The sequence below is a fragment of the Ursus arctos genome, unplaced genomic scaffold (genome assembly GCF_023065955.2).
Source record: "Ursus arctos isolate Adak ecotype North America unplaced genomic scaffold, UrsArc2.0 scaffold_1, whole genome shotgun sequence".
Lineage (NCBI taxonomy): Eukaryota > Metazoa > Chordata > Mammalia > Carnivora > Ursidae > Ursus > Ursus arctos.
Genome location: NW_026622763.1, coordinates 17,538,484 through 17,562,634, shown reverse-complemented (window position 1 = coordinate 17,562,634; position 24,151 = coordinate 17,538,484). Strand labels below are relative to the sequence as shown.

At 35.2% G+C, this 24,151-nt stretch overlaps 1 protein-coding gene across 7 annotated transcripts in view; it reads left to right on the top strand.

The window, feature by feature from the left end:
• Positions 1 to 24,151, top strand: part of NCKAP5 (NCK associated protein 5) — a 933,280-nt gene that overhangs the window by 424,399 nt on the left and 484,730 nt on the right. For all 7 annotated transcript variants that reach the window (XM_057317349.1, XM_057317357.1, XM_057317348.1 and 4 more), the window contains one exon: positions 3,222 to 3,285. In XM_057317349.1, coding sequence (XP_057173332.1) covers positions 3,222 to 3,285 — 64 coding nt within the window. The remainder of the gene's footprint in view (positions 1 to 3,221; positions 3,286 to 24,151) is intronic.

Here is a 24,151-nt window from a genome sequence, read left to right as displayed (position 1 = left end):
GGGATCATGACCTAAGCCTAAGGCAGATGCTTGACCAATGGAGCACCCAGGCACCCCCCCCCCCCAGCATGGTTTTTAAAGAGACAGTTGTATTTGCTGTTCTCACAAATTCTGCTCTTTCACTACCCAACTACTTTGAATCAGGGTAGCTCCCAAGTAACTAGACTTAAGCAATTTTACGACTTGTAGGTAAAGAGCACCAGGTTGCAGGGCTCGGGTTGGGGATTGTCTTTTCTTTAACCCAGACTACACCGAGGTTCCTCATGTTTGTGTCACACATTTCTACATGGCTGTTTGAAATTGGGTACATCTCTGGTCACGTGGTGGTAGGTCAAACCTAAGCTGATGTTTCCAGTTTCTACATATTTTGCTCTGTTTCACCAAATCAAATGGCTAACATGCTGCCACTTTGAAGATGAGCCTTTCACATTGGTTCGCTCACTATTTTTAAATGCCTAAAAATATAATGTGTGGGCAGAATATAAAATTCATGACTTATGAATATTTTTCTTATTAAGAACTATGTAATGGCTAAAACCATTACATTTTTCTTTCAAATTGAATTTTTATACCTATACCGTGTGAAAATTCCTAATAGTGTTATTAAGGCAAATTCTTTTAAGGATAAAACAGTGATGTTCCTAACCTTTAAGCTGTGTGAGGACTCTTTCATCATTTAGTGGGACAATTGTGCTAAGTTAGACTTTTCTCTGTTTCTAGGAATGTCTTCTTTACGCTAAACTGCTCTTGTAAAAAATTAACATGCTGTTAGCATATATATATTCAATCTTGGGCTGAAGATCCAGCAGCAGTCAGGAATAATGATTCCAGGAAATTTTCTCGACCATTCTTCTACTTCTGTATCTTCTAAGTTACTTCTTGAAGTGTGATCCTAGGATGCTGAGTGTTCCCAAGACCCTTTCAAGGATCTGAATCTGCAGAGAGAGAGACAGAGACAGAGACAGACAGACAGACAGACAGACACACACACACACACACACACACACACACACAGAGTAGTCTCCTTTAATTGTTCTGAACGGTTGTTTTATAGTTTTCACTGTAGTAGTCTGACAAATCTTTTGTAAATTTATTTTCTAAGTGTTTTATGTTTTGACAACATTGTAAATGAATTTTTTAAAATAGGTTTTCCAGTAGTTTGATGCTAGTATGTAAAAACACAATTGGTTTTTGTGTATTGGCTTATATCTGTGACTTTGCTAAATTCACTTATTAGTTGTAGAGTAGTTTTGTAAGTTCCTTAGTATTTTCTATTTAGAAAATTGTCTGTGAATAGAGACAGTTTTACTTTCTCTTTTTTGATATTCAGATCTTTTATTTTTCCTGCCTTATTGAACTACATAGGAGTTTCGCCTGTCTCTGGACTTTATATAAATGGAATCAGAAACTATATACTCGTCTGTGTTTGCTTCTTTCATTCTTTCATATGCTTGTGGTATCCCATATGTTGTGGCTAAGTATACATAACTCCTTCTCAGTACTTTCTGGTATCCCAATGTGTGATTATGTAGAAGTTTACCCATTCTGTTGTTAATGGGGTGCACATTTTTAGTTTAAGGTGATAACAAATAGTGCATCGATGCACATTCTAGTATGTGTCCTTTACTGAACATATATATGCATTTCTGTTGCATATATACCGAGTTGAATTGCTCGGTCATAGAGCATAGGCTATGTTCTCTGGTTTCTTTGTCCATATATCTACCGTGTTTATTTTTCATGTTAAATCAGAAGTCAGTTATATTTTTCTCTTTCCATTCTTTGCTCCTTTCTTCTGCTTATTAGGACTTGGGTCAGAGAACACAGAGATTTCTGCCTTGCTTACCTCACAAAGAGGCACATGATTCCATCTCTTCCTGGCTTCTTCCTCTTGACTTGGTTGCCCTCCCCCACAGGGTCTGTGCATGGGTCCTGCCCCCGGCTCCCAAAACTTGTTCTCCTCAGGGATCTTCTGGTTCTAGTTTTATTCCTTCTAATCTGTCTCTTTAGGCACTAATTCAAAGAGAACTATTCCTACTAAAACATTTACTTAATTGTAACCAAATTAAAGCACATGCCTTCTTGGCAGTCATAGGCATTTCAAAGACCCAAGGAGTTAGGCCTGGAGAAATCCTCATTCAGTGGGGAATCCGGTTGCTCCCTTGTTATTTGTGAATAGCCAAATTGTGGGTCCTGTGTAGAGGGAAGGCTGAGGGATAAAATATCACACAAATGGTTTCACAATTTGATAGCAGTAGAAAGATTTCAGGGAAAATCTTTGCTAATATGAAGAATGGAAGATTACTGGAAGGGTTCACTTACCCTACTTCATCTGTAAACTTTTTTCTTAAGAATCATTGAAAAGCTATCCAGAATGTAGTATCTATCACTTTACAAAGCATTCTTAAAATTTTGGTGAATACTAATTTTTTTTTTCTAAATGAAATCAGAATTACAATAATAAAGGATACAAAATGGACCCCATTGTAAAATAAAGAATGCTAAAATAAATGTTTTTAAATTTTACATATTTTCCAAGCCTGGAAAAATGTTTAGCAAAATTTTTATTTAGGATTTGTGAAATAAAGGAAACCTAAAGTTTGATCCTAATACAATTGATATGTACCAGCTGGGAACTTGGTATGCTACTTAGCCTATCTGAGCCTCAGTTTCCAAATCAATAAATGGGGTTAATAAAGCCTATTATAGGGTTGTTGTCAGGCTCATATAAGATCAAGTAAAATACTCAGCATGATACTTTGATGTAACAAATCTGTAAATTATTATGTATTATCACTTCAAGAATGGCACAGATTTAAATCTGTTTGTCTTTTGAAATTCACAATCATTAAAAGGCAACAAAAGAAATAAAAATAATTGTATGCAAGCAAAATTGATACAGAAACAACCACTGAATATTTTAGCCATGGAAAATTTGTTTCCAAATTACATATGTTCATGAACTTAAAGGGAAGCTTTTACTTAGCATTCAGGGTTTATTTGGCTTTTATAAAATCTAAAGCAAAAAAAATCTCTTTCATGACACTCAATGAAAACAATGCACGAACGACTTTAAATATTTATAGAAAGTTTAGTGGAGGAAGTGAGCTAACCCAAGGAAGGAGTTCCTCTGGAGACCTCAAAGAATGTTTCAAAGCCATGCCAGTGTACCTCTACCCTGAGAAGAATAGGCAACTAACCATGTGCTTTTGTTCCCCCAGGGAGAAGTTGGCTGTGGCCCGGCTGCAGCGAGAAGTTGCCCAAAGAAGAAGTGAGGGGGCCATGGTAAGTGCTGGCTGGTCTCTCCTACTCCTGCACCTCCCTTCCAAAGGTCTCTGGCTTGAAAGGCATTTTGTCTCATTAAGGATATCTCAGGAAAATATTTGCTTGCAGCAAACTTAATGATGTATTGGTAAATAAGGTGTTTCTAATGCAGTTTAGACAGTTCTGTCATTTGCAGATGGGGGCAGGGGGTGGGAGGGGTGGTATTAATTGAGAAAAAGAAATAACTATTTGGGCTTTGAAGAAGATGTTCAAACATTCAAATGGCTATATGGCTTTATTTCCCAAGACCCGGGCTTTCAGCTGTGAGCAGAGTGTCAGTAAATGAACAATCTTAGGTTTTCAGCTAAGAACAGTTGAACATAGCTCAAGCCTCTCGGTTCTTTGAACTTAGAAACAAACACCCTAAAAGAGCGCAAAGATGTTTGCTAATGTAATTGTCTTCTATCCTTTTCTTTCTCCGTACTATTGCGGTGTATTTCTCCCTGTCCTTCCCAGTGTGTGCTGTTCAGAAAACTGATGTTTCCTTGTGTTTGGAATTGCACTAAAAATCAATATGATTGTTTTGGTCCATAGCAACCTCATTTTATAGACTCTCTTTGTGAAAGTATGTGCCTGCGTGCTGCTCTAACATCAGAGATGACTGTGTGGGGTCCCAGGGTGCGTACATGTGTGGATTAACTGCTGCTGCTACCTCTGAGCAAAAAAATAGAACACGAGTCTTTTTTCCTCACTTAGGACAAAACAATGGTGCATGTGCAGTTTTTCAGCACAAGAATTATCTTTTTTAAAAAAGAGAAGTGACACATTTTCAGACCTTGAAGGCTGCTTCTGTTTGATTCCATGAGAGTTAATTGACCGAAAAGAGTAAGAAATTGGTAAAATATGCTGGCCTCGCACTTCTCTCAGGGAAGGTAAAGGTCTGGAGCAAGAGGCTGAATGTTTAGTGGGTCTGGAATGGTGCAGTGGCCTTTGAGCATGCTAAAATACGTAGGTGATCACACTGTTTGCAATTCTGGTTATCTTAATGCCAAGAGAATCTTAAATATTCAAACAATAGGAAACAACTGCTCACAAGCATCTTTGAGCAATGAAACAGAAATAGGTTGGAGAAAAGGAACCTTTAGTCAAATAGGAAACTAAAAAGGCCCAATCTGGACTTCGACGGTGTTACGATATGTGTACAAGCTAGGCCATTCTGCGATGTTTTAGTCTTGTTTCGGGCTAGCTCCTGTTGTACACGTTGTCAGCTATGTCCTACATGAATGTGAGAAGTGACAACTTTTCTAGGTCTCAATTTTTTTTTATTATTTTTTTTAGATCTCAATTTTTTCATTTTCAAAATGAGAAGGTTGGAATTTTATGATTCCATTAACTTAGTGGATTACACCACTGAATATTTGTTATGTAAAGTTTTTATGACGGGGACCTTTTCCTACTATTAGCTAAATGCTATTTAAGCTCATAAGAACAGGCCTCTAAAGAATGTATCCTTCTGACTGCCGATGAATGGATCTCAGCTTTAGTAATCTCAGGCATATAACTCACTAGTTTTTAACAAGATAAAAACCTGTTTTGAAACATTATAGAATAATTGTTCGGTGTCAAAAATATCCAGAAAATACAAGGACACAAAAATATTACTCTCATTGCTAAAAAACAACTTTGGAAATGTTTCCAGTATTTTATTATTCTTATTTTAACTATGGTAATGAAAAATCATACTTATTTGTTGATTGATTTATTTATTCTATTTATTGAGCACCTACTCTGTACCTGGTACTGTCGTAGGCCCTGGGGAAACATCAGTGGAAAAAAAACAAAACAAAAACAGGCAAAAATCGGAGAGCTTACATTCTAGTGGTTGTGGAGACAGACATTGAAAGTATTTAGAGTGATAGATGGTAGAAACAGCCATGAGAAAATAAGATCAGGGTAGGAGAGATTGGGTGTTCTAGGACATCTCTATTTGAAATAGAGTTTCATAGAAGTAAATCACTGAAAAGATAGTATTTGAGCAAAACTTGAAGGAGGCAAAGTAGTAAACCCTGGTGATATCTGGGGAAGGATCATTCTAGGCTGGGAGATAAGCTGGTACAAAGGCCTAGGGTGCCTGAGGAAAAGCCTGGAGACAGGCTGGCTGGAGGGTAGTTGGTGGGGAGAGAGTGAATAGTAGAAGATAAAGTCAGCAAAATGATGGGAAACAGAGGGGTAAGTCGTCAAGGTCCCCAGGGATCTCTGGCTCATGCTGTGAGTGATGGGAGCCATTGAAAGGCTTTGCATGAGGCAGTGACATGATGTGATTGACTACTATTCATATAACTGTTTACCCCCATTCCATAATTTATCACATCTCAGTTCCTTAGAGACATCATAAGCCCTGATTCTCATTAATGCCCTTTATTTTGTTTCTTCTCCCTCTTTCTCAGTGTTTTTCTCCTCTTTTCTTACCTCTGAGTTTTCTACTTAATTACATGCTTCACCTTTTCTGCTCCTAGGATTCATTTATTTCTGAGGTCCTGATTCTTTCAGTATCTGACAGCTCCTAAAGTCAGGCAGTTCTATTCATCCTCTAAATTTAATTCTTGCTGTTACAAGCCCCAAAATTTTGTCATGTCTGTAGTAGAAGCAAAAAGCAGGTCATCACCGCCACATCACATTATTTGAAGATTACTATTTACTGTATTCTTTATTTTTATCCACACGAAAGGAAAAATGGTATGGAAAGTTAAATAAGAATTTTGAAAAAAACTGTATAATCGAGGTATTGATTTTTAAAATCATTGATGAACCTGTTTTAATCAAAGGCTTTAATGCAAAATGCAAATTTTAAAAATTTGGCTTCATGCAATAAATCTCTTTACTTACAAGGCTTAAGATGGTATTCAAGTCACCATTTTTGAGAGGTTTATTTTATTTTTTTAATACACCTTTTATTTTGGAATCATTTTAGCTTTAAAGGAAGTTGCATATCTGCATTCCCTTGATCCAGTTTTCTAATGTTAATGTCTTCCATAGCTATGGCATAATTCTCACAACTAAGAGATTACCATTGGTGTGTTGCTATTAACCAAACTTCAGATTTTACTAGAATTTCACCAGTTTTCCCAATAATTTCCATTTTCTGATCTAGGATTCAATCCAGAGTACCACATTTCATGTAGAAAGATTGCTTTTTAATGGCTAGGTGATACAAATGTGGGAATAAAAAGACCATGAGATTGGTAGTGAGGCAGGTCTGGATTCCAAGTCCATCTCTGCCAGGAGTAGCTAGGTGGGCTTGGGGACATTACTAGTTTTTATCAATTCTGCCTGCTCTTTTGTTCTGTTGACCTAAGTATTTATTTGGGAAAGCTTTCTTTCAGCAATTAGCTATTTCATATTTGTTTCCTTTGCTCTTGACTCTTTAATGAAATAACTCACTCTTGTTTTTACACTTTTCATTATTTTTCACAAACTGCTATAAGGTCATGTTTCTCTAAATTCTGGGAGATTCTGTTTTAGCTTGTACTCCCTAACACTGGTTCAGCTATTCTGTCTTCAAGACTTTAATGTCATCTTAAATTTGGCTAGATGTAAAAAGGCCCATTCTAACCCAAGAGTATAACGATATTACCATTATCTTTTAGAAAGTATGTGTTTGGTTTGTTTTGTTTCGTTTTGTTTTTCTCTGTAAATCTTGGCATCATCTAGATGGAATTAAGTTGACGTGAGGCAGGGATCAAAGGAATGTTTTCCCAAAATCATTTATTAAACAGTCTAACCTTTACTGTCACCTTTATTGTATTCCAAATACCCATATTAATCTACATGAGTTATTAGACTGCTTATACTTTTCCATTAACCATTATTGATTCTTACATGATTCTAAATTGTTTTAATTACTAGAAATCGGTTTACTTAGTATTTTGTAGGCCAGATTCCTTCTGATTATACTTTTCCCTCCAACCTGCAAAGATAATTTTATTTATGAATAGCAGTAAGAATTTATGAGTTAAAATATGTGTTTAGATTTTAAAAATAGTAGAGAACATTTTTATATGTATTTATAACACAACAAAATATTGTAGTAAGACCATTTCAAAATGACATGAAAAATGGCTTAAGTGTATTTGCTCTTTTCTTAAATTTATATTAAAGTTTTAGAAGAATATCATTTCTGCCACTATTTAACTTTGTTTTTTTTTTATCAGAGATATTAATGTCTACAGAACACCAATATTCTACAAAAACATAATTTTTAAAATGCTTGGGCTAATTATGTAAAATCTTGATACCATATGGTTCCTTTTCATCTCATTAGGTCATCTCTTCTTGGGAAAAAGAAAAATATCAATTCTTGATTTCTCATTTCAAGACACTAAGGAAACAGAGGAACCCCATGTGCCCTGTTGTAAGGTTCCCTTTTTTTTCTTCATCTAGATATTCAGATGTTGCCTGGATGTTACCGTACTGACCATTAGCTAAGTTCATAATCATACTCTCCCTTTTTTTCTCACAATGAGCTTCCAAGGAATAATGGTCAAAGATTGGGATATTGACTTCATAGGAGTTTGAAGAAAAAACAGAAGAGTTTGAGGAAGTGGGGAGATCAGAATTCTTGGACCCTCTGTGACATCCTTGCTGGAGGACAAGGCAAACTTATGACAGTAGAAGCCATCACCACATCTTACTCATTCGGTGCCACAGTGTGGAGGGCCAGCTACCGCGGTGACACTGGGATTGGCTGGGCTGGTGATATAAACTTGGGGAAACTTCACTTCTATCGTGCAATGTTCAATGCCTGTTACTTGAACAAGAAGAGATCATTCCTTTTAACTTAAGAGACACATATGAAAACAGGAACATTGCACATAGTCCAGGTGACATGGCCTTGGTGAACTGTCATGGTTTTGCTTAGATGCCCTTCTTGATATTGCCGAACAGCTATATAGACAACTGTATAGTCCGGACTCTGACGGAGAGAAGACTCCCAAGAAGGGCAATTCAGAGTCTGGAAACCCAGGATTAAGGTGGCATGGAGCCATTGTCTCTAAGAATACCAGGTCTTATTACTAGTTTTCTTGGGGTCAGGATTTGGTTTTGATAGAAATTTGTTGTTCACAATAGCCAAGTAGGTCATACATCTGATTTTCTAACTGGTAATAGTCAAAGGAGGGGGTTAGGTTGGGACCAAGGAGAATTGTTTCTTTTTCCTTTTTAAAAAATTGAGATACAGTTAATATGCAATATTATATTAGTTTACGATGAGCATGATACAGGTGCATAATATAGTGAAATGGTTGCCACAGTAACCAGTTAACATCCATCACTATACATAGTTCAAGATTTTTTTCTTTGATGAGAACTTTTAAGATTCTTTTAAATTGGAAATACAAAAATAAAGCATTATCAACTGTATTTATCATACTATATATTATATTCTAAGGATTTATTTATTTTATAACTGGAAATTTGTACCTTTGACCGTCTTCATCCATTTCACCCACACCCACCTCTGGCACCCCCTAATCAGTCGTCCATATCTATGATTTCATTTTTTTTTTTGTTTGGTTTGGTTTGGTTTTTTTAAGATTTCACAAATAAGTAAGGTCATATGGTATTTGTCTTTCTCTGACTCATTTCACTTAGTGTATTGCTCTCAGGGCCCATCCACACTGTTGAAAATGGCAGGATTTCCTTCTTTCTATGGCTGAATAATATTCCACTGAATAAATACATATACTACATTTTCTTTTTCCCTCATCTGTTGATGGACACTTAGGCTGTTTGCATATCTTGGCTATTGGAAGTAATGCTGCAGTGAACATGGGGGTACAAATATCTCTTCAAGATAGTGATTTTAATTTCCTTTGAATAAATACCCAGAAGGTGAAATTGCTGGATTTTATTTTTAATTTTTTTGTAGATCCTCTATACTGTTTTCCACAGTGGCTGCACCAATTTACGTTCCCGCCAACAGTGCACAGGGGTTTCCTTTTGTCCACATCATTGACGACTTTTATGTCTTGTGTGTAACAGTCATTTTAATACTGTGAGGTGATATCTCGTTGTGGTTTTGGTTTGTATGTCCCCGATGAAAGTGATGTTGAACACCTTTTCACTTGCCTATTGACTATCTGTAAGTCTTCTCTGAAAAAAATCTCTGTTCAGCTCCTCTGCCCATTTTCTAATTGGATTGTTTTTTGTTATTGAATTGTTTGAGTTCTTCATATGTTTTGGATAGTAACCCTTTATCAGGTTAATAATTTGCAAATATTTTCTGCTATTCTGTAGGTTACCTCATCATTTTGTAGGTGGTTTCCTTTTCTGTGCAGAAGCTTTTTAGTTTGATATAATCCTATTTGTTTATTTTTGCTTTTGTTGCTTTTGCTATTTGGTGTCCTATTTAAAAAAAAAAAAATGATCGCTAAGGCTAGTGTTATGGAGCATACCCCTATTTTTTCTTGTGATATTTTTATGGTTTCAGGTATTTCATTCAAGTCTTTACGTCGTTTGAAGTTGGTTTTTATGTGTGGTCTAAGATAGTAGTCCAGTTTCATTCTTTTGAATGTGACTGTCCAGTATCTCCACCATTTATTGAAGAGACTGTCTTTATCCCTGTTGTTTATTCTTGACCCCTTTTTTGTAAATTTACCAAATATGCATGCATTTATTTCTGGACTCTCTTTTCCATTCCATTGATCTATATGTCTTATGCCAATGTAAAACAGTTTTGATTACTATAGCTTTGTAATATAATTCTTCTTTCTCAAGATTGCTTTAGCTATTCAAGGTCATTTGTAATTCCATACAAATCTTAGGATTGTCTTTCCTATTTCTGTGAAAAATGCCATTGGGATTTTAATAGGAATTGCATTCAATCTATGGATTGCTTGGGTAGTATGCACATTTGAACAATATTTTTTCAGTGAGCACAGAATATCTTTTCATTTATTTGTGTCACCCTCAGTTTCTTTCATGAATGTCTTACAGTTTTCAGCATACAAGTCTTTTACCTTGGTTAAATTTGTTCCTAAGAACATTAATTTTTGGTGCAACTATAAATGTTTTTTATTTTTAATTTCTCTATCTGATCATTATTAGTATCTTAAAATGCAACTGCTTTTTGAAAAACTGTTTGTAGCAGTATGAAAAGCTTAGATTTGTCTTGTTGTGTTAATATGTTGATGCTAGAAGCAGTCATTGCAGTTGAGTTTTAAGTATCATCCAAAGAAGAGAAACATCTGGAATGACACATCATTCATAGTGCTTATCACCGGCTGAAATATATCCACATTATATATCTGGAAAAAAGAGCCAGATTTTTTTAGTTTCTTTACAAAAGCCAACTTAGGAAGTCATATCTACTTGGCTTTTAATTTATTAAGGGTTTAGAATAGTAGGTGTTAAACTTCAGGACATATTTCTGTATATATGCTAAATTTTGAAAATAAGCCCTGCATATAATTTTGTTCATTTATTTTTTCAGCATATCCAGCAGAAAATATAATATGGTCCTTGCTTTCATGAAATGAAAAAAAAATCAAATACTTGTTATAAAAATACATCAGTGTCCTACTTTTCATGATCCCTTTTCAGACAGTAGTATCAGAAATCAATAACAGACAAAAATTTTTGAACAACTCTGAAAATTAAAATACAATATTTTAAGTAATTCATTTTTAAATAAATTAAAAGGGAACTGAAAAATATTTAAACTCTGACAATGGAAGCACTACTTTTGTGATGTAATTAAATTAATAGAGTGAAATGTGTATAGCTTTGAATTAAATGCATGAATAGGCAGAGAATAGATTTAAAATTGATTAATCATCCAATCAAATAATAATAAAAAATAATAAAATATGCCTAAATAAAGAAGAAGAAAGAAATAATGAAATAGAAACCAATGAAGTACAAAATGAAGAAATAGCATAAAATTGTCAGCAATACTAATTTATCTATTTACAAATAAAAATGATAAGACCATTGGACCATATGAATGGTAGGTATTTGATATTATAATATTAATATTTAGGTATACTCTTGTTTTTATGGTTGTGTGTTTTAAAAAGAGTCCTTATTGTTTAGAGATATATGCAGGAATATTTACCAGTAAAATGCCTAGGTTTGTCTAGGTTTCTATGATATCTAGCTTTACTTCAAAATAATACTGGAAGAGGGAAGTTGGTCATTTAGAGGAAACAAAATTGGCCATATTTGGTAACTATAGAAGTTGAGGATTTATTATACTTTCTTCTTACTATTATAAATTGGAAAAAATTTGTTAGAAGTTTTTAAAAATCTTCCCCCTAAAAAGCTACCAGGCTTCGATGATTTTACAGAGTTCAACCAAACCTTTAGTGAAGGAGATTCTGTTTTATACACGTTGGTGCTGAAAAGAAAATGAGAGAAATATCCTAGCTCATTGTTTAAAAATAAGCTTTTCATTTTAGAACAGTTAAATAGTTCCAAAACAAATTGCAAAGATAATACAGAGAGTTCCCATACAGTTTCTCCAACTATTAACATCTTACAATTCTGTGATACATTTGTCATAATTAATGAACCAATATTGATACATTATTATTAACTAAACTCCATAATTATTCAGATTTCTATAGTTACACCTAATATCCATTTTCTCTTTCAAAATCCCAGCCAGGATACACAATACATTCAGCTGCATGTCTCCTAAAGTTCTTCTTGGTTATGATAGAGTCTCAGACTTTCCTTGTTTTTGATGACCTTGGCAATTTTGAATACTGGTTAGGGATTTTTAGGGATTTGTCTCATTGAGATTTGTGTGATGGTTTTCTAATGATTACACTGGGATATATTTTTGGAAAGATGGACCACAAATTAAAGTGTCATTTTCATCCCATTAGATCTGGGTTGCATATTATCAATATAACTTATGACTGTTGAGGTGTATCGATGACCTGGCTGAGGTAGCGTTTGCTAGGTTTCCGCTATGAAGTTTCTCTCCACACACCGCCCTTCCATAGTGTACTCTCTGAAAGAAGTCACCATGCATAGCCCATCCTTCTGGACTGGAGACTTGCTTTCCACCTCCTTGAGGGTGGGGTATCTATATAAATTATTTTGGATTTTTCTGCATGGTATTTTTGTCTCTTTTTCCCCATTATTTTCAGTCATTTACCTATATTGTGACTGCATTGATGTTTACTTTATATATAGGGTTTTCAACCAATATGAACTATTTTATTGCTTAAATTGTTCCAGCTCAGGGAATCAGGAACTACTTTCGTGGGTTCCTGTGCCCATTGACACGCTACCATCATTGTTTCTGTTGGTTTGTTATTTCCTTCTTTTTTTCTCCAGTTTTAGTGAGATGTAATTGACATACAGCAATGTATAAGTTTGGGGTATACGGCATAATGACTTGACTTACATGTACTGTGAAATGATGACCACAGTAAGTTCAGTTAATATCCATCAGCACATACAGATATTATAAATATTTTTTCCTTTGTGATGGGAACTCTTAGGATCTACTCTTAACAACTTGTATATATTATATAGCAGTGGTAACTACAGTTATCATGTTACACATTTTTCTCCAGTACTTATTTATCTTATAACTGGAAGTTTGTGCCTTTCGACCACTTTCATCCCATTTCACCCTTGCCATCATAATCACAAATCTGATCTTTTATTCTTTGAGGGTTTTTTTTTTATTTTGATTCCACATATAAGTGAGATCATATAATATTTGTCTTTCTTTGTTTGACATAACTTTAATTAGCGTAATGCTCTCAACGTCCATCTGTATTGTCGTATGTGGCAGGGTTTCCTCATTTTTTAATGAATTAATAGTATTCCCTTACATATCTATATACATAAATGTTCACATCAGTGGACACTTAGGTTGTTTCTGTGTCTTGGCTATTGTAAATAATGCTGCTATGAACATGGAAGTACACATATCTCTTTGACATAGTGATTTCATTTCCTTTGTATATATTCCCAGAAGTGGAATTGCTGGACCGTATGACAGTTGCATTTCTAATTTTCTGAGGAAACTCCATGCTGTTTTTCATAGTGGCTGCACCAGTTTACATTCCCACCAACAGTGCATGAGAGTTCCCTTTCCTCTACATCCTCACCAGCATTGTTGTCTTTTGTCTTTTCCATGCTAGCCATTCTAACAGGCAGGAGGTGGTATCTCTTCTGTTTTCATTTGCATTTCCATAATGATTCCTTATGTTGAACATCTTTTCACGTACCTGTTGACTATTTATATATTTATTTTGGCAAATGTTCAGGTCCTTTGCCCATTTTTTTAAATTTTAATTTTTTTTTTTTTTTTGCTCCTGAGTTTTATATGAGTTGCCTGTATATTTTGGGTATTAACCCCTTATCAGATGTATGGCTTGCAAATATTTTTAATCATTACATATGTTGCCTTTTTCATTTTGTTGGTTGTTTCTTTTGCAATGCAGAAACTTTTTAGTTTATTATCATCTCACTTGTTTATTTTTCATTTTGTTGTTTGTGCTTATGTGTCATATGAAGACATTAACTGTCAAGAGCCATATCAAGGAGTTTTTTCTTATGTGTTCTTTGGGGAGTATTGTGGTTTCACATTTTATATTTCAGTTTTTAATCCATTTCATGTTAATTTTTGTCAGTAGGAAAGATAGGGGATTAGTTTCATTCTTTTGTATGTGAATATCTGATTTACCAGCATCGTTATTGAAGAAACTGTGTTTTTCCCACTGAGTATTTTTGACTCCCTTATAAAATCAGTTGACCATATGTGCCTAGGCTTATTTTTGTTCAATTCTGTTTCATTGCTCAATGTTTCTGTATGCCAGTATCATACTGTTTTAACCACTATGGCCTTATGATATAGCTTGATGCCTCCCATTTTGTTCTTCATTTTCGGGTTTGCTTTGGCTATTTGTTGTTGTTGTTGTTGTTGTTGTTGTTGTTGTTGTTGCTGTTTTTTGGTTCCATATAAATTTTAAGATTGTTTTTTCTACTGTAAAAAATGCCACTGGAATCTTTATAAGGATTATACTGAACTACAGATGGCTTTTGGAAATATTATCACTTTAACAATGTTCTTTCAATTTAGGAACATGGAATACCTTTCCTCCCTCTCTCTCTCCTTCCTTTCTTTGTTCCTTCCTTTTTCCTTAGCACTTTCTTAATTTCTGCCATTGCAAGATACTTTGGTCTCATCTTGTATATTTCCTGCCACAGTGTTAGAATCAGCCATTTCCCTAAGGAGCACTGTTTCCTTTCATGACAAGGGTATTTAAAAACCAAGATATAAATGCTAGGTGCCAACTCACTTCTATGACGTTTGTTTTTTAAAGTGGTATTTATTCTAGGAATGCAATGATTGCTTAACATTTAAAAAGTGATTAATATAGTTGACAATGGTAATAGATTAAATAAAGAAAATAAGACTTCACTAGCTATAGAATAAAACTGTTGATAAAATTCAATCCCAGTTTATATTTTTTAAAAAATGTAGTCAGCTAAGAATAAAAGGGCATTTCTTTAAATTGATAAAAGATGTCCACTGAAAATCTTCAGTAACCATTGTACTTAATGCTGAAAAGTTAGAAGTGTTTCTTTTAAAATCTATAACCAGACCAGACCAGGATGCCTCCTGTTACTGCTTCTTTTCATTGTACTTTAAGATAAATAAATGATAGGGGCACCTGGGTGGCTCAGTCAGTTAAGCATCTGCCTTCAGCTCAGGTCAGGATCCCAGGGTCCTGGGATGGAGCCCCACATCAGGCTCCCTGCTCAGCAGAGAGTCTGCTTCTCCTTCTGCCCATCCCCCTCTGCTCTCGTGCTCTCTCACTCTCTCTCAAATAAATAAATCTTTTTTAAAAAAGATAAATATATGATATAAGGATTGGGGAAAAAGCAAAATTTGCATTATTTGCAAATAATAGTTGTTTAAATAGAAAACCTAAAGTCTTCTTAAAACAAACTTTAAGAAGATTATTGGATATAAAATGAATATACAGAAGTCAGTAGGAATTGAACACAACTCACTCTGTTGTAGAAAAAATAAATATTCTTACTCCCTATTCTTGGTGACCTCAGGCCTGGCCCGTAGTAAGATTTAGGTTAAATGTCCACTTTCCTTTTATTCCAAGTCACATACTGGAGATAGAATATCAATCAGGAAACTTGGGAACTATTTAGGATTTGTTCCATTTTTCAAACAAGGCAGGAATTTCAGAAGCCTACTGAAGTATAGGAAGAGTCCCATAGCCCCTTGTGAAGCTAAAATGGCCTTCTTTGCTTCTGTATTTGGTATTTTAAAGGGAGACAGAGGTATAGGACACCATGAAGTAAGGCACCTACTCGTCTTCTTACACTTTTAAAAATGGAAGTAAAATTTATATACAATGAAATGTGCATATGTCCAATTTGATGAATTTAGACAGATGTATTCACTTGTAATGCCAACACCCTGGTTGAGACATAGAATATTTTTATTACCACAAAAAGTTCCTTCTGAACCCTTTACAGTTATGCACCTCCCCTTTGATATACTTGACATATTCACACATTATTTTTTTTTAAAGATTTTATTTATTTATTTATTTGACAGAGACAGCCAGTGAGAGAGGAAACACAAGCAGGAGGGGGAGTGGGAGAGGAAGAAGCAGGCTCCTAGCAAAGGAGCCTGATGTGGGGTTCCATCCCAGAATGCTAGGATCATGCCCTGAGCCAAAGGCAGACGCTTAATGACTGCGCCACCCAGGCGCCCCTATTTTTTCCTATTCTTAATTTTACATAAATGTTATACAGTATGTATTCTTTTGTGTTTTATTTCCTTCAACATTTGAGATTCATCCATGTATTGTGTGTTTCAAAAAGGTTTACTTGTTTGTTTCTTAACAGCCAAATAGTATTTCATTGCATGAATATACCACAATTGGATTATCCAAGTTTCCTTTTGGAAGATATTTGGATTTTTTTCCTGTTCAGTCTAATATAAATAAGGCGGCTATGAAATCCGTATACAGTTCTTTTTGTAGTTCTATCAGTCCATTATCACATACATGATTTTGTAAATACTTTGTCCCATTCTGTAGCTTTTCTTTTTACTTTCTTGATAGTTTCCTTAAAACACAAAAGTTTTTAATTTTGAAGAACTCTAATTTATCCATTTTTTTCTTTTGTCACTTTTGGTGTCATTTCTAAGAAGGCTTTGCTTAACCAAGACCACAAAGAGTTTCATCTAAGAGTTTTATAGTTTCAGCTCTTACTTTTGCATCTCTGGTCCATTTTCAGTAATTTTTTGTGTGTTGTTTGAAGAACAGGTCCAACTCAATTCTTTTTTATGTGGCTACCCAGTTGTCTTAGCACCATCTGTTGAAAAGGCTACCCCCCGCCTCCGCCTTCCCAAATTGTCTTGACACCACTGTTTAAAATCAGTTGATAGGAATGTAAAGGTTTGTTTTGGACTTTTATTCTGTACGTCTATCTTTATGCCAGTAGAATGTAGCCTTGATTACTGGAGTACCATTGTGTAGTAAGTTTTAGAATTGGGAGTGTGCATCCTGTAACTCCATTCTTTTTTTTTTTTTTTAATTCTTTATTTAAATTCAATTTACACATATAGTGTATTATTAGTTTCAGGGGTAGAATTTAGTGATTCGTCAGCGGCGTATAACACCCAGTGCTCATTATATCAAGTGCCCTCCTTAATGCCCTCACCCAATTACCTCATCCCTCACCCATCTTCCCTCCAACCACCTTCAGTTTGTTTCTTAGAGTTAAGAGTCTCTTTAAGGTTTGCCTCATTCTTTTTAAAGATTATTTTGACTGTTCTGGGCCCATTGCATTTCCATATGAATTTTAGGATCAACTTGTTAAGTTCTGGGGTAAAAAAAGCCAGCTGAGATTTTGGTAGGGATTGTATTGAATTGGTTAGATTCGTTTTGCTGACTTTTTGACTTCATATGAATGAAATCTAGAGTACACACTTTTCTTGCGTCTAATTTTTTCAGAGTATAATGTTTTTGACATTCACCCATGTCATTTTATGTATTAGTAGTTCATTCCCTTATACTGCTGAGTAGTATTTCTTTGTGTAAATACACACACTTTATCTGTTCTCCTGTAGATAAACTTTTGGGTAGTTTCTAGTTGTTGGCCATATGAATTAAGTTACTATGAACCATCATGTATAAATCACTATTAATGGTATATATTTTTATTTCTCTTGGGTAAATACTTAGGAGTGGAATTGCTGGATCTTATGTTAATTGTGTGTTTAGTTTATAAGAAATGGTCATTTTATTTTCCAAAAGAGCTGTTCCATTTTACATTTCCACCAGCAATATATGGTTTTCATCCATTGACATCCTGGCCTGTATTTGAAATTTTGTCTTTTTAACTGTAGGCATTGTCATCGATATGTGGTGGTATCTCATTGTGATTTAATTTGCATTTCCTTGATGATGAAAAATGTTGAGCAAGCTTTTCACCCACCTATTGCCCCTTTATTTGTCTGGGTAAAATGTGCTTATTTGAGGGAAGTTAAAGTTTTGTTACTGAGTTGCATGAGTTTGTTATATATTTTGAATATGAGTCTGTTGTCAAAATAGGTGTTGCAGAGTTTTTCCCATTCTTTGGTTTGCCTATTCCTTTGAAATAGTGGTGTCTTTTGATAAGCAGAAGCATTTTAACACAGATGACATTCTATTGTTTGTTTGTTTTTCTTTCATGGTTAGTGCTTTCTGTAATCAAATGATCTTCCCATACCTTATGGGGACTGAAATACCACTTTGTTTTTTTCTCTAGAAGCTTTATAGTTCTGGGTTTATGTTTAGATCTTTGATTCATTGGGATTTAATTTTTGTGCTGTGAAGTAAAGCTTGGGGTTAATTTTTAAAAATACAGATATCCACATATTTTTGTATCACTTTTTAAAATGACCTCGCTTTCTTTATTGAGTCACTTTGATGCTGTTTTTGAAAACCATTGCCTCTATATGTACAGCTCTATATTTCGGTTCTCACCTCTGTTCCTTATATCTATTTTTCCTATCCTTTGCAAATGCTCCATTCTTCAATTATTGTGAATTTATAATAAGCTCTAAAATTAAGTAGTGTAAGTCCTTCAACTTCATTCTTCTTCAAGACGTTTTCACTATTCTAAGTCCCTTTAATTTCCATGCTGATATTAGAATAAGCTTATCAATTTCCTCAAAACTCCTCCTGTGATTTTGTTTATATTAGCATTGAATTTTTAGATAAATGTGGGCAGAAGTGACATCTTAACAATATTGAATCTTTCAATTCTTGAACATTATGTAAGTCTGTTTATTTACATTTCCTTACTACCTCTCAGCACTAATTTACAGTTGTCAGCTCGTGAACATCATATTATTAAATTTAATTATTTTCCAGGTTTTGATGTTAATAAAATGAAACTTGTTAAAATTTTTAATTTTCTAAATGTTGGTAATTCTTTCAGAACTTCAAAAATGGTATTCCATTTCCTTCTGGCTTCCATGCTTTCTATAATAATTAGATTCGTTGTTCCTCAGTTTTGGTCTCTGGTTGTTTTGTTTGTATATTTGCTTTCTTTTGTCTTTAGTTTCCCACAGTGTGATTATGATGTTTTGAAGCATACATTTCTTTGTAATTACCAAGTTTTGGGTTTATTGAGCCTCTTGCATTAGTAAGTTTATGTATTTGAACATTTTTTTCCACCCCATTTTTTCTCTGTCCTCCTGAAACTAAGATTATATGAATGCCAGAACTTTTGGTATTGTCCCACAGGTCTCTGAGTTTGTATTCATTTTTTTTCTCTCTTGAACAGACTGGACAATTTCGATTGATGTGTTTGTCTTCATAGTCATAAATTGTTTTTTTGTTGTCTCCATTCTGCTGAGCCAATCCAGTGAATATTTTATTTTGGTTTTTCTATTTCTCAGTTTTCTATTTTTTTCCTTTTTTTTTTTTTTTTTCTATTTTTCAGTCTTAACTCTTTATGCTTTGCATCTTGCATTTCTTTGGTAAGATATTCTGCTTCTCCATTCATTTCAACGGGTTATTCTTCTTTTTGAAAGAATGATCTCTTTTCTTTTTTAAAGTCTTAAAAAAAACACATTCCAACATCTGTATCATCTAGGGGTTGGTGACTGTTGATTATCTTTTTTCTCATGAGTTGAGATTTTCCTAGTTCTTCATATGTTGAGTAATCTTGGACTGTGTCTTGGACATTTTGAATATTCTACCATGAGACTCTTGGTCTTACTCGAATATGAAGGAGAATGTTGATGTTTTTATTTATTTTAGCTGATCATTTACCAGCTTAGGGTCACGCCTCAAGTTCTGACCTGCCTTCTGTGGGTTGTGATTCTAATGTCAGTTCATTTTTCATGGTGTTCACAGTACTGTGTGATTTTTTTCCATGTATGCACTGCCCAGGGGTCAGTCTCATTTTTCATCTATTATTAAATATATTACTAAAATATAAATGCACATCTCAGAGGTAAGCATGGGCGTTTGTACACAACCTTATGGGATTGCTGATTTGATCTTCTTTCTCTCTGTGATTTCTTTGACATTATGTTATGTGTTTGTTTTCTCTTTTCTGATCCCTTGTCTGGAAAGCCGAGGCTTTAGTTTTCCTTTATCTTCTGTACACTTACCATGATTGCATCTGTATCTGGAGTTGGGCGGTCAAAAGACAGACAGAAAAAAAGCTGTAGGAATTTGTCTTACAATGTTGTCATTGCAGCTCCTCTGGGAAGAAAGAAGACTCCCCCCCCCCATAGTTTTGATACCTGTTCTGCTATCTGAGTGCCATCTGTCTGCTGCACCATCTGTGCAGAATTGCTTAGGGCTGAGGAAGGAGTACAGGGAAACTAGAAAACAACTAAATATAAAATATCTCCACTGTATTTAATCCTTATGGACCCCTTTTCCTGTACCCAAGGCCAAAAAGAGAGCTGCTCTCGGAACTTAGTCCATACTTGGTGTGCACTTCTGAGTTTGGGGCCATCTTTGATTCTTGGCCAGGTAATATCAGAGAGGAAAAAGTTGTAAACTTACTGCTGATCCAATAGAACTTCTAATTCTGTTCTCCTTCTCCAGTATTCAGAGTCCTCAGATAGCAGTTCTGTGCATTCTTCAGGATTTATATTTGCATTCAGTAAGAGAGATGGGCTTGAGTATGCTTGCTCTCTTTCCTGGAAATGGAAATCCTAAGTGATTTTTTAGGCAAGAATTAGTAACTTTCCTTCAGTAGGGCTTGGATACCAAGCATTTTAGAGGCCCTGGAGATTTCCTTTGTTTTATCCCAACTGTCAATATTTGGAAACTGGGTTGACATCAAATGTTTTTCTTCAATAGCATTTCAAGTCACTGGGGAGTACTCTTTGCTCCCTACTCCCACTCTCAGCTTTTCGGTACCTTAAGTGTTACTCTCCACTCTGCTGCCTGCCCCCAGCATTAGGGGGTTGTATCAGTATATTCCGTAGAGATCTGGAGTGCCTATGTCCCTCAGTTCTTATGTTTATCCACAGTTTTAGGAAACTCTATACATATGTCTCTTGGGGTGTTCTCTCTTAGAGCTCTGCGATCTTTCAGAAGCAGCTAACAGTCCATGCTGAGTACTTACTGAAAGCCAAGAGTGTTCTGGGAGTTTGTGCCCTGCCCTTGGCCCTAGTGGTCCTCGATACTCACACACTTCTGGGAGATTCTCTCTCCACTCTCCTTTTCTGACCAATAGTTCCAGGTGAAGATTCAGTGAAGGGCTGACAAAAGTTGGCAAATGGTGCAGACTCTCTCTCTTTATAGCTGTGACTCCTAGGGCTTCTAAATAAATACTTTAAATGCTTATAAACATTTTTTCTAGTTTCTCTAACTGCCATCAATGACAGATTTCTCTTCCATCCACTGTCCTACTCAGGGTGAAAGCCGCCATTGGACTCTTCATTCCTTGGAGTGAAGGTTCATCAGTTTCTGGGTTTCAGTTTATTCATGTTTCTTCATATCTTTAGTGCTCTAATGAGCTTTTAAGATTTACTTATTTTTTAAAAGATTTTATTTATTATTTTACAGAGAGAGAGAGAGCACACTCAAGCTGCGGAAAGTGCAGAGGGAGAGGGAGAGGGAGAGGGAGAGAGAGTCTCCCAAGCAGACTCCATGCTGAGCACAGAACCTGATATGGGACTCAATTTCACGACCCTGAGATTGGGACCTGAGCCAAAATCAAGGGTTGGACGCTTAACTGACTGAGCCACCCAGGCACCCCAGGCTTTTAAAATTTATAATCTTGACTCTGTCTGACTTGTTTTCATTTTTTATGGTGGAAACAATGTTATCTTGAAACTTTCTGTATTTTAAGTTTGATTTTTTTCATTAATTTTTAGCTCCATTTGTTAAACAGACATCCTTTCTGTATTGAACTACTTTGGAAAATTTGTCAAAAATTATTTTCTAATTATGATTAAAATTCAGTTTCAAGGGGCACCTGGCTGGCTCACTTGGTTAAGCATCTGACTCTTGATTTGGGCTCAGGTCATAACCTCAGGGTTGTGAGGTCAAACCCTGCACTGGGCTCAGTGCTGAGCATGGAACCTGCTTAAGATTCTGTCCCCCTCTCCCTCTTCCTCTCCCCTGCTTGCTAGCTCTCTCTCTCCCCTTTTTCTAAAAAATAAAATAATAATAACTTTAAAAATTCAATTTCAAAGTTTCTGATTTTGATGCTATTCCAAGGAGCTATGGAAAGGTGGTTTGATGAAGTTCCCATTTCAAGGGTAGTTATTTTAGGTTTCCACATTGGTTAATCCTCACCATCACTTTCACCATTCTTCTGTGGACCAAACAAGGAAAATACTTCCTTGACTCTTAATGGGAAATTTGTATCCAACTGTTTCTGCTACTGGTTGATAGTGGTGCAAATAGGAAGACAAAATGATGCCAAATAATGTGGAATAAGATGCATTTCAAAGACTTTGCAGACGAAGAAGATATCTGCTCAATTGTTGGATTAAGTTTTTATTCTATTAAAATTGCAATATTTGCTAAGAAAGCACTTTGTTGGTTCATGATATGTAAACTGAGGCACATAGCCCTGGAAGACTGACTGACTGGTTAACGTACTGAATAGCCACCTGTGAACCTTCTCAGAGAAAACTAGTTCTCTTCTAGTTCTCATGAGTTTAAAAAAAAAAGAAAAAGCCTTAGAAAAATAGTCATTATTTTTAACCTCAGTGCATGTGTAATAAGAATATGCATATATACGTGTTTAAGTATGTACTAAATTTAAAAGCAGTGAATTTAGGGTCAGTTTATCCTTACCAATTGTAACTTGACCACCAATCCACTTTGTAAGTGGGAAATCTTAAGTATGCTTAATTGTATCCTAAAATATATCGGTATTTTATGGAAACTGTCTTTTTAGATACAATTTGGAGTTAGACATTTACTTTTTATAATCAAAAGATAGAATGAAATACCATGTGGCTCAGAGACTACAAGTAACTGGTTAGCTTTTACTTATTTTCCTTTACAAATTACAAATTTAATAGAACTAATTGCTAGTCACTAAAACACACTGATTTTAAGGTGTTTGTAAAGAAGTGAAAGTGTCTTCACATAAAAATTAATAATTTCTCTAGCTGTTTTTTTAGTTAAACTTTATTTTGAGAGAAGTACATATTCATATGAAGTTGTAAGAAATAACACATAGAGATCCCAGTGTAACCTTTATCTAGTTTCTTCCTTTGGCAATATCTTGTAAAATAGTATAAAGTCACAATATCGATTGCCATTGATAAAGTCAAGATATAAAACATATTTATCACCATTCCTATTATCCTTTTATGGCCATGTCCATTTCCCTCTTGCCCCCACCCACTCCTTAACCCCTGGTAACCACTAATTTGTTCTCCATTTTCATAGTGTTGTCATTTCAAGAATATTATAAATAAGGAATCATATAGTATGTAACCTTTTGGAATTGGCCTTTTTCACTCCAGATATTTCTTTGAAGACCCATCCAGGTAGTTGCATATGACAACAGTTTGTTCCTTTTTCTTGCTAAATAGTATTTCATGGTATGGATATACCATAATTTGTTTAATCATTCACCTTTTTAAAAAATATTTTATTGGGGCGCCTGGGTGGCTCAGTTGTTAAGCATCTGCCTTTGGCTCAGGGCATGATCCCAGCGTTCTGGGATCAAGCCCCACATCGGGCTTCTCCGCTAGGAGCCTGCTTCTTCCTCTCGCACTCCCCCTGCTTGTGTTCCCTCTCTCTCTGGCTGTCTCTCTCTCTCTCTCTCTCTCTTTTTAAAAAAAATATATTTTTTAAAGATTTTATTTATTTATTTGAAAGAGAGTGAGCAAAGTGAGAGAGCAAGTGAGCACAAGTTGGGGGAGCAGAGGGAGAGGGAGAAGCAGACTCCCTGCTGAGCAGGGAGCCCGATATGGGGTTTGATCCTGGGACCCTGGAGTCAGGACCCAAGCCAAAGACACATGCTTAACCTACTGAGCCATCCAGGTGCCCCTAATCATTCACTTTTTGAAGGACATCTGGATTGTTGCCAGTTTGGGGTTATTATGAATAAAGGCGCTGTAAACCTTCATGTACAGGTTTTTGTGTGAATGTTTTTCATTTCCCTGGGATAAATACCTAGGAATTGAAATATGCTGGGTTCCTGATTAGTTTTTGTTTTGTTTTGTTTTGTTTTGTTTTAACCAAACTACCATACTATTTTCTGGAGTAGCTGTACTACTTGACATTCCAAACAGCATTGTATAAGTAATCCAGTTTCTACACATCCTTGGTGGTGTCACTCTTTTTTATTTTAGCCATTCTGATATGTATGTGGTGACATTTTGTTGGGGTTCTCATTTGTGTTT